Here is a 12085-nt window from a genome sequence, read left to right as displayed (position 1 = left end):
GCTGATGGCCCTGATCTGCCACAGTATAAATGTATTTTCACACTTCTCATTGTCCATACGTTAATTTGCTTGTAGCCACTGCCACAATATCAACACTGATCACCACATACTGATTGATACTTTTATTAAATTGGTAAAGTCTTTCTTCATAGCGGCGCACATTCAGTCATTCAGCACCTCCTGACTCCGCTCACTCCCTTCTCTCTCTATCTCTCTCTCTCTCACTCACGTCGACACAGCACAGACACACAAAACAAATGACAGTCGTGGTTATTCGCATATACAGCGTAAATGAAGTTCCGATCACAAGTGGTCACAGGAGGCACATTCAGGACACATTTTAATACCAGGGGTGAACAGATGAATTTAAAGCTGACCACTGACAGATCTCTCAGGGCAGATGTTAATACTCGGTCTGAACAGGGTGTGAATGGTTGTGTGACTCTGTACGTTGGCCCTGCGATACCTCGGGTGAACCACACCTCTCACTCAATGTCAGCTGGGATTGGCTCCAGCTCACCCATGACCCTTAAAGGATAACCATTATAGATAATCGATGGATGGATGTTTGGACTTCAACATGTACAAATATCTATAAAAGACAAGGGGTTGACCAGATATTTACCTCAATGCCCTGAGAGGTTAATCAGCCCCCAATTAAAATCCAGACTGGCCAGACAGTTTGTTGCAGTTTATGTGTATCACGAGAACGAAAAACATTATCTGCCTATTAGCCGTGCTGTCGATTCATATTAGAGCGGTGTAGCCTGCGTTGCTGCTTTGGGACTCTGGGCTTTTTAGCGGCCTGGGGGAGCTGATGTGATCGGCCATAGGTGAAACCTGCCCTGGCTCCACACGTATACGTGCAAATAATCTCTTCCACCTAGCGTCGCGCTACGAAACCTAAATGAGTTGGTCACACACCCACCTGCCCTCGCACCCCAGTGTCAGGAAAAAAAATCGAACGATTTTGCGAGTTTGTGAAGCGATACTCCGTGAAATGCTTTTACTGAATTCGAAAAATTCTTCAAAATGAATAAATTCAGTCACTGTGACATTTATGGTAGAAAAGTAAAGTGGTTTTCTGGGGTAAACACCTTAAAATCCATCAAATGGATACATCGGGGGGGGGGGGATTCTAAATCTGAGGGAAGAGTTTTGATCTTCATGTTAAATTACAGTCTTGTTTCCTATTAGTCCTGATGTACAGCGGTGTCCGTATATTAGATATTATGTTCCTGGTAAACAACACAATTTATTGTATCGTGAAATCAGAGGGAGATTTGGGAGTAATTGCACACATTTATGACAAATTACCGTTTGTCCAACATAATAAGAACTTACAGATGGTTATAAAACACATTCATAAAAATCATTTCCTTTTCATTTTTACTTGAAATGTGGTGACAAAGTGTATGTCGCAGTCACACTAAGCTGATCATATTTCTCTGACTGCAGAACGATCGTGTACAGTTTGACAGGAGCACTCAGAGTGGGAGTGAAATAAGAGGTGAGGGCAGAGATCGGAGAAATTCTTTTGGCGCTCATATTGCAGAAAGATGTTGGAGTGACTGAGATTGTAATTCAGAGTGTGACTGCAGAGTGCCTGTAGGAAACAGTTTGTATGTACAAAAGTACTCTAATCTCCATTTAAACTCAGCTTCTCCACTCGAAAATGAGCTCGACTTTTAGGGCGCACTCTTGCCCTTTAAAAGTAAGGAGAACAGCTTTCAGGAAAACTTTTGAATTATGCCAGAAAAAGAAGGTATTATTTTACATAATTCCCCCACTAAACTGGTTAGTTTAGAGAAGCTCAGCAAATTTGGCTGAAGGTCCTTGGGCTCTACCTTTTTAAGTAACTTTTACCCTAAACATCAAACTTCCTTCTACATTGAATTGTTAAATTTAGATTCGAAAGATGACCCCTGCATGACGGCAGGGCAGGGCCAATGGAGAGAGGGGTGGGGGGTGACGGAGACAAGCTCTGTTTAGTAATCCTATCAGCTGCCCGATGAGTGTCCTCAAAGCAGCTCAGTCTTCGAGCTGTTCAGTCAATCACGGATTCAATATTTACCTGACAATTCAATATTTACCAAGAGGCTTTACAGCATACGTAAAGGAGATAGTTCTGCTGTGAGGATTCTATTAAAGGCTCGTAACATTAGGCATTTTAAGGGAACTGGTGGGGGGAGGGGCGGGGCGGGGGTCTCATCTGCAGCGATGAGACACTGATGCAAGGTGCACTGGAACTGAGCCAGTTCTGAAAGTGTTTTGAGTTGGTTTTAGTTCACTGTGTATAAATCTAATATCTTGGCAGATGTGTATCTGCATTTAAGGTTTAAAGTTTAATCTTCTCTCTCTCTCTCTCTCTCTCTCTCTCTCTCTCTCTCTCTCTCTCTCTCTCTCTCTCTCTCTTTATATGTGTATATATATATAGACAACTCTCTGTCTGTCTGTATTCTGAACTATATTCTTAATAGCACAGGGACGTGCAGTGCCAAAACTGGTGTGATTTGGAAACGCAACATGTTCAATAAAAATAATAAAATTGGAATAAACAAGCGACGTCTACGTCCTCAGATAAACTCCAGCAGCAGTCGTTGACTGCATCAAAATCACTGACTGATAATTTTGATAATTTGATTATTTCTATTTTGTCCCTGGTGCTGATCTCCATCAGCAACATTCATTGAATCTCTTCCTCTTTAGCTATTTGTCTTCACAGTAAAAGCACAAGGTGTGGTTTGTTGCTGCAATGCTTTATATCAAGCTGCAAAATAGAGCTTTTGTTTTGAAAAATTTTAGAACTTGGGTCTGAATATTGTTTATTGCTTAACTGTCATCTGAAATATCCGACATGCCATGTATGAACAAAATTGTACAGTAATGAAGCAAATTCACTTTCATTTTATTTAAAATATTGACTACAAACTCTTAATTGCAGATAAACCAGGTTGGACTAACACAAAGTATTCTTACTTCCTGAGCGACCAACTGTTTATAAAAAGCTCTGCACTCAACGTCCTGCACACAAACAATAACAAGTGACAGTATGTTGTAGAACTGTTTGAGGAGGACTCACTAATGACTAAAGCTCCAGAGTATTAACACAGGACAAGAAAACAATTCATTCCAAATGGGCACTGCACTAGTATGAATATACAGTCATATATATAAATATAAATCATATGTATTTTATGAATTTATGTAGCGTCTCCAGAGGACAGATGTCGTATGGTTCCGGATGGATGCGTGACAGTGTGGGTATTTGATCCTCGTGGAGTGTGACTGCCTGTATGGCACAGCTTACAGGCTGAATACCAATAGATTTGCCTTCGCCTTGCACCGAGCCAAACAGTTTGATTCCTGAGACTGATTATGTTTTACCGCTGTCAGAGGAAACATTTCAGCCTGTATCTACTTACAATATATTCTCTTGAACTTATCCACAGTATCTACAGTGAAAAAAGCCTAAAACAGAAATAGATTTAACAGCAGACACTTTGCAGTCTGTGAGTGAAACTGGTACGGTGAGCGAGTAAAAGAAGCGCTTTAACTGTATTTTTTTTATCTGGCTAGAAAATGTGGGAAATGCAGAAAGAAATCAAAACTGAAAATGGATTAAAAATAATGGCCAAACATCTGAAGATAGGTTTTAAACAAGCTGCCTACTTTCCATTTTAATTGGTCTCACTGTTTCTTACTGTGTCTCAGTCCCACATATAACATCAAGTATGTACTGTGCAATAATACTAGTAGTATACAGGGTTTTTTTCTCCCTGGTGAAAAGAATACAAAAAAAAATCTGTGTTCTTCAACATGAAATTCTGGATCACATGTGCCAACAGTTGTCAATCACTGCGAGCTTGCATTGCCACAGCAGATTACATTTCACAGAAAGATTCAAGATTCAATTTAAATTAGATTCTTGTTTTGTGAAATCTGCCTCGACAACCATCCACAGTGTTTTTCTTATTTTATTTCCTGCAGCTGTGAGCAGCTCCTTCATTGTAGGATACTAGAGCACAAACAACATAGTCACAAATCATACGTTTGTAATAATGTATACTAAGAAATTAGAATATAACTCTGGTTTATCTCTGGTTGATTTTGATTTTAGTTAATTGTTCTGAACGGATGGTGTAAAAAAAAAATACTCTTAGATTCAAAACTGCTGCAAACAAACGTGCTCAGGTCAGAACTCGGTACAGTCTTTAAAAAGAAAAATTGCAACCCAAGTCGTAATTAACGTGAATTATCCTTCACACACACACACACACACACACACGCACACACACGCACAGATGCACACATGCACAGATGCACACATGCACAGATGCACACATGCACACATGCACACTTTACTCTTTACTACTCCCTCTCAAACTCTCTCTGGCACAGTGTAGACTTTACCATCTGCCAATACCCCCCCCTGGTTCTTAACCACCTGTAATGAATCTGAAACCACATGATCCCATGCCCCCTCCTCTATCGTCAGACACACAAACACACACACACACTTTCTTTCCCATAGTGGTCCTGTCATGGCTTTGATCAGAAATAAAGTAGCAGCTGCTTCCACAAATCCCCTTCCTCAAGTGCTTTCTAGTCCCCGCTCCTGGAATAATCATTCCTCCCGTGCTTACGCATGAATATAGACACATCTGAATACGCCACATATGAAATGTGTTTGCTGTGTTTTATGAAACTATATTTTGCAATTTTTTGTCAGCAAATTCCCAAACTTGACCTGCCAATTGACACTGTGTGAGCCGTAGAGAAGAAAGATTTAAAGCAGTGCAAGGTAAAGGGAGAGAGGACCACTGTCGAGACAGACGGTTAGATTGAGAGAGAGAGGGCAAAAGGGAATTGGAGACGGAGATGAAGTGAAATGAAACGAGACAGAGGGAATCGGGGGGTAAGGAGAGGAAGGTGAGCAGCAGGATGGAGGAGGAAGAGTGTGCGTGTTGGGCGGGGGGGCGGGGGGGGGGACGATCGAGAATAAAGTATTTGTCACAGTGCCCTCGGAAATGAGATTGAAAAAGGAGTAGGAGAGGAGAGAGGAGGTCGCCCTGATATAAAGCTTTCTTATGCTCTTAAAGTGCTGCCGTATTCTGACTACTAAGCTTCAGCTCTACCTTGTTTTGACTTTGTCCTTCTCTTTTTTTTACCCTTTTCTCCCCCCTTTTCTCCCTCTTTTAAAAATGTTCCTCCCTCTCTTTTCCGTTCTTTCCTTGTGTGTCCACACTGCAGGCACGTCCATAATCCAGGTGACAGCGACAGATGCCGATGACCCGACTTATGGGAACAGCGCCAAGCTCGTGTACACACTGGTACAGGGACAACAGTACTTCTCAGTCGATCCCCAGACAGGTGAGTGTGTTCATTAATCTGTGAGTGAGTGTGTGTTAGTGTGTGTGTGAGTGTGAGTGTGTGTTTCCTTCATGACACACATGGGCGGAGAAATGTAAAGGATCCGCAGATGTTGGAAGGCAAGTACACACACGCTGCAGAAGAGCAAATATACTCAAGATGTTGAAGAGCAAACAAGTGAATTCATTTCTGACACACACATATGCACACACACAAAGCTGAACGTGTGTGTGTGTGTGTGTGTGTGTGTGTGTGTGTGTGTGTGTGTGTGTGTGTGTGTGTGTGTGTGTGTGTGTGTGTGTGTGTGTGTGTGTGTGTGTGTGTGTGTGTGTGCGTGCGTGCGTGCGTGCGTGCGTGCGTGCGTGCGTGGACGAGCACGATCAGAGACACGTGCACATAGAAGTGTGATCGTGCAAGCTCAGGTAGAGTTTAACATCCCCGAATGTGAGCTGCGTGCACAAATAAATCCCTGCTCGTTTTCATTCTTATTTCATGCACGCACGCACTCACGCACGCACGCACGCACGCACGCACGCACACACACACACACACACACTCAAACTAACACTCCTTGCCTGTGCATCCCCAGTTCTCTTGTCACACTTAGTCATCTGTCTTTCTTATTTCCCTTTTCCCTCTTTTGCCCCTCAAACACCCTCCTGTTAACACATACACACACACATGCACGCACACATACACACACAGGCAGACACACGTCTCCCAGTGCTCCCCCCTCCCCAGTTCTCCTCCAGTATGAGCTGTCAGAAATGTATTCATGCTGCCAGGGCACGTGTGCGCAGAACAAAAACCGAGCAGCAGCCTAATGTTATTATTTCTGGATGAAGCAAAAACAAAAAGACGGGTTCAAAGGGAGATGTCAGCAAAGGTTTGTGAACTCTTACACAGGACAGATTACAGAGGCCTCAGAGGACCTGTCTGCTGTGTGTGTTCTCACTATGCTTCTGTGTCACGCGTGTCACCTAAGGGCAGAGCGTTTTTTGTGTCGTGGAGGATGAGGAGGGGTGAGGAGCTTTTTATATTCAACCTTTTTTTTACAATGATTACTTTTTTAGCATCATACCTCGGAGTGAAATAATAACTCGGTTGATTCAGAAACGGAGTTCTAACTGTCTGGTGCTTTGAATGTTGTTTTGACTGACAGTGCGTACTGAAAGAAACTTGTGGCTGCTGAAGTTTTTGCATATAGGAGTCTGTATGACGGAGTAAATGAGAAAATTGAGATTTAAGTCGTAATATTATACGGATAAAGTCTGTTGCCTGCACTGAAAGAAGGAATGTGGAGCATCTTGTTAAGTTATACTAGTTTTCACAAAATATGATATCTTTTGGCTCATAACATCCACATTATCATGAGTATCAGGACTATTCTGAAGAAAGAACCACACCGACTTGCAGGTTACCTCTGATGTGCAGGAGGAAATGTTTGGCAGTGGTCTACTGTTTATCATTGGTTACATCTGTATGCAATTCAAAGAGGTTTCATGGTTTCACAATGAGATTGGTTCAAGATTTTGGATCCAGAAGGAGAGAAACTCCAGCAAGCACGGATTCTCCTTACTGCTTATTTCCTACCAAAAAGCTGTAAAATAATTAGTTATTTATTATTTTGGACTCCAGCAATAGTGCACCTCATTTCTTGTTATAGTGCTTCTTTATTCTTGTAATATTAGGACCTTTTTCTATTACGACAAAATTCTCTTAATATTTTTCTAATAGCATTATGACTATTCTCTTAATTTTCTCATAATATTACGACTTTATTTTTGTAAAATTACAACTCTTTTCTCAATATATTACGACTAAATTCTTTTAATATTACAACATTATTCTCGTAATACTCCGACTTTATTCTCATATTGCTATGAGTTTCTTCTCAGTTATGACTGTACATAAAATTAAGACTTTTTCTGTAATATTATAACTTTATGCTCTTAATATTATGCCCTTTTTTCTGTGCCTGCATGAGTGTTTATTTTGCCCACACGGGTCACAGGTGACCAATCCGTGTGTTTTGCTTTTGAATGTCAGTGTTAAGTAATTGAATTCATTGACATGTGAGGACCTCTGCAACAAGCGAAGAGAGCTGCGGCGCTTTTTGAAATGCTAATTGGGGAATATAAGCCTAATTCCACCCAGTGTGTATTAGCCGTGACACTGTGCTATTAGACGAGTTTAAGTATTCTGAACGTGTCCCCTCTCTTCTCCCCTCCTCTCTCCTCTCTCTTGCTCTATCTCCCTTCTCCAATCACCTTGTTTCTCGCCGGCTCAATCATCAAAGGTCTAATTCTAAATGTACACTCGGAGGCGAGTACATTCGCTCATATATTCTGAGTTTGTTTGCTTATGCATTCTGCTCAGACAGCGAGACACATTCCTGCTCCTTTCGTTTGCATTCAAAACGGCCCATGTTGAATGTGATTCACCTTGAGCTGCCAAGTCATCCAGGCCTGTGTTTTGGCTGACGCCGGGTGAGAGCAGCCAGCACTGGATGTGTAACATCCAATCATATGTAGCAGAATGAGGCCATTTACCCAGAGGAGGTGATCGATGTTGAGTGCGTCGTGTGCCGTTTAAAAGGTGTGAGACACAGATTGAGATTTTATGCTCTGTCAGCATGTGGCCGTGGTATGATTTATTCTTTCTGTGCAAGCTTCCTCATGCATCTGTGTTTGTATACGTGTGGCTTTGCGTATGAGTGTTTCTGCACAGCATTAATCCAACACTAAGTTATGTGTTGTGGTTGTGGATGTCAAATGGAAACTGAGTGTCTCTAAAGTGTCAGAAAAGCTGTCAGGTTGTTAGGAGAAGCAGCCTCGTCTTCAGCAGGATGCTGTCTGATATTTTCCCATAGGTTTGGAAAGGAAGACGAGAGATCTAAGAATAATCTGATCCATCAAGTGGAATAAAAACAATGTGATTAGTAAAAATGAAGCTTGATGACCTCTTACCTGCGATAATGATCAAGCAGCTGCTGACAACTCCGACGTGTTTATGGCACAACATACAGCCTAATTAGACAAATAAAGTAAATAACTGAAACTGTAGCCCTGTTACTACATTAAGATGAGTGCAGTACCTAATAGAAGTGGGCAATCCACTCTAATGAGACACATTTTATTAAAGGTTGTAACTAATGGATTCACCAATGGCTGCTAAATGATTTATTATGGCTTCATAAATCAGTAATTGTAACTCAGTCGATTTCAGGATTTAGACCAGGACTGAAGCTGATTGCCAGTGCTCTTCGGTGGCTGAATTGCGTGGATACATTTTTAAATGACCTTAAAAATATATTGAGCATTTCTGTTCTGTAACTTATGTAACAGCTGACGTATGCTGATGTATATTAGCTGATATATTGGTCCAGATAATGGCACCATTGCATTAGGAAGAAAAACTTCACTGTTTCCAAATTCTGAGATCCGCATGGATCCAGCCCAGCTCATTGTGTCTCTGTGGCTCTTTGATTAATCAATAATTCCGCTCTAATGAACTGTTTTAAATGACCTCCTAGAAAACAGCTGCAGAGCATCTGGACCAAATAATTCCATTGAATAATTTGATATGTAAGTGCAGGGTAAATGCCTTATTTGAAGCAAGAAACCTTCAGTCTTTCATTAATGATTTACTTTAGTCTTCAATGAAAGGTCCTCCTCTCATAATCGGTAGTCAAATCTGTAGCTATTAATGTTAAAAAGTCATTAATAAAAAATCATACTGTCTATTAAAATCAAGTCCACCACTTCATAGGATACCAGGTTATTCCAGATGCCACTGACTTACAAAGGTAAAGGTTTCACTTCATAATCAGCCCTCGGGTCTACAATTACATGTGTAAGTCATTATTAAATAATGATTGCTTTACAATAATCCATCAAGTCAAGAGTTCATAAAGGTGTGAATAAATGAGCTGTTCATTGCATTAATGATACGTTTAAAAGCTGAAGCTGAGAGAAAAATTAACACATGCTTGGTCCCAAACATTGTTTTAATTCACAAACCCTCTTAATTGTCCATAGGTGTGAATGGATGTGTTTCTCTGTATGTTTTTCTTTTGCAAGGCGACGTGTCCAGGCTGTACTCTGGCTCTCGCACAATGTCAGCTGGGATTGGCTCCAGCTCCTCTGCAGCTCCCTTACAGGATAAGTGGTATAGATAAACGATGGATGGATGACCCACTTATCAAAAGATCATTTATTAATCATCATTAAGGCCTTTAGTTGGGGCTTTTATACAGCTGGAGAGTGGTGGCTAAGAAGATCTGGGAAAGAGATATACTATCATGATATGAAAGTTATCGTGAGACCAGTCCTGTGGCATTAGAATAAACGTGTTGCTGTTAAAAATGAGTCGGACGAGATGCCAATGTGCTGGAAGCTTTTGTTCCAGAACAGAGCACAAGCCAGAAAATATGTTTTGGAATCCAGGAGCTTCAGTGCCTGGTAATAACTGAGTCATGAATTTTGATTAAAAAAACTTTTAGTCCTGCATAGATATTTTATGGTCATTTGCTGCAATCTCGCTAAGGTAAAAACTCTACTTTCCCTGCTTTAAATACCCAAGGGCCACTCTGATGACTCTTTGTATTGTCTGTTTTCCAGGTATTCTGCGTACAGCCGTGCCCGACATGGACAGGGAGACCCAGGACCAATTCCTGGTGGTGCTTCAGGCCAAGGACATGGGGGGTCATCTGGGCGGACTATCCGGGACCACCACCGTCACCGTCCACCTCACTGATGTCAACGATAATCCTCCACGGTTTACCCAGAGTGAGTTACTGCACCAAAAACCATGCAATCCCTGAGAGGCCACAGTGAATGAATGAGTAGTCGACAGGGAGGCAGGCAGCACAACATAATAGCAGGAAATGACAGTGGTTGAACACCCTGTACTTACTGCATGCACACATATGTGCAGTAATTGTATGTGCTGCCTCCCACATAACTCCCAGACACACGTGTATGCACATACTCACAGAGCAGGAGTCCAATGCTGTTTGCAAACACTTCTTTATGGCTCGAAGCACCAGATTGGTGAGGTTTCATCTCATTAGAACAATGCAGCATCAACTGAGCTGTCAATCACCGAGAAGTAACAGAGATAAACTTTTAATGACTTTGCTGTGTTTGACTTTATAACACTCCTTACATGGTAAACGCTGGGAGAAAACAAATAGGCTGCGTAACGGCATAAACATAGTGTTTGTTTTGCCCCAGAAGGCAGAGGAGTGCTCGGACCTCTTTGACCCACAGGTACTGTCAGGGTTTCCGTAGCAGCAGCAGCAGCTGCAGCAGTCGGGCGGAGGAGGCTCCTGCCTCATCAAGCATTCAGTCGTGGATTTCACTCGCCCGAGCGATGACAGATCAGATGCTGTACAGCAGCTATACGTTCAGATTACTGGGAATAATCCACAGCACTTCTAATCAGACCGACCTCATCAACTGTTTGATAACACTCAATTGAATGTCACTGTTTGTGATTATGAAGTGTGATTTTAGTGGGAAGGATGGATGGAAAAGGTCTACAACCCGCGTATGTAATGTTTGCGATGTTTATAAATTAAATTGGGCCTTACTCCAGTGCCTTAGCCTATTATTTCATATTAAAAAAAATAAGACCAGAAAGTAGAAATTTAAATTAAATCTGCTGAGGAACTCGTAATCAAGTTAGATTAGTGGATATTACTGTCCTACTTGGACATTACCCTACAAATCATCTTGTAGTTATCCAGAAGGAGGTCAGTGAGCTAGTTAGTGCCTCCATGTGCAGCACTGCTCTGGTTCTTCTGTGCAGGAGTGCACTGATGTCTTAGAGGCCAACATTAATCCATTCCCTCTACCTGTGCACCTTGAGAATTGGTATGTGTGTCCTTTATTACATTCAAAAGGACACGGCAGTTAGTTTTCCTGTGAATGATCAAGGGAACCAACTGGCCTCGATGGCCAGCGTTCTTGTCATCCATTATGTAATGTCATCCTTTGTCATTTCTCATCTCAGCATCTGTCGACTCCTCTGTGGTCATTGCTGACCGTCTCCCAATTAAAGTGAAGAAAGCTTAAGTTCGGATGTGTAGCTTTTTGTACAGTTATACTTCCTTTTAATTTTGAGAGAGGCTCAGAGGAAAGATAAGTTGCTTTTCCATTAAAGATGTCTTCAGAAAGTAAAGTAAAAATAGATGACAATTCTTCGGGATAATACAGTCGCTTGTTGTTGATCCCAGGGTTCAAACCAATCAGTTTCTCAGAAAAGTAAACTTCTAATTAAATGTGGTCTTTCAGTTCTCTGTTAGATGAAATTGAGCAAACATACTGGGTTATTTTGTCTGTGTTACATTGTTTATATTTGATGTTACATTAGTCCTGTCATGTGTCTACCTACCGTCGACATCAATTGGTTTGTAGAAAAGCTTGAGTCTGTTGTTTTCAATTCAGCTATTGTATTCGGACCCAGACTGCCCTTTTTGATCTGTTGGTCCGGAAGGTTTGTCCAAGGCACCTCTCACATCTGTTATTTAGCTTCAGACTAAACTGGAAACTCCTAAAGCCTCAGATCCTCGAGCAGGGAGTTCCAGAGCTGAGGGGCCTCGACTGCAAAAACCCGGTCAGCTTTGGTCTTGAGTCGGGACTCAGCAGCAGCCAGCCTGCTGGAGGATCTGAGGCTCCGGTCTCCATCATAGGGAAGCAGTAATTCA

The 12085-nt window shown here is 41.7% G+C and overlaps 1 protein-coding gene across 3 annotated transcripts in view; it reads left to right on the top strand.

Moving 5' to 3' along the window:
• Positions 1-12085, top strand: part of LOC117778903 — a 148586-nt gene that overhangs the window by 78077 nt on the left and 58424 nt on the right. For all 3 annotated transcript variants that reach the window (XM_034614794.1, XM_034614795.1, XM_034614796.1), the window contains exons 4-5: positions 5254-5373; positions 9996-10163. In XM_034614794.1, coding sequence (XP_034470685.1) covers positions 5254-5373; positions 9996-10163 — 288 coding nt within the window. The remainder of the gene's footprint in view (positions 1-5253; positions 5374-9995; positions 10164-12085) is intronic.

Source organism: Hippoglossus hippoglossus, chromosome 17 (assembly GCF_009819705.1).
Source record: "Hippoglossus hippoglossus isolate fHipHip1 chromosome 17, fHipHip1.pri, whole genome shotgun sequence".
Lineage (NCBI taxonomy): Eukaryota > Metazoa > Chordata > Actinopteri > Pleuronectiformes > Pleuronectidae > Hippoglossus > Hippoglossus hippoglossus.
Note: the sequence above shows the minus strand (reverse complement) of the source record. Positions and strands in the feature narration are given on the sequence as shown.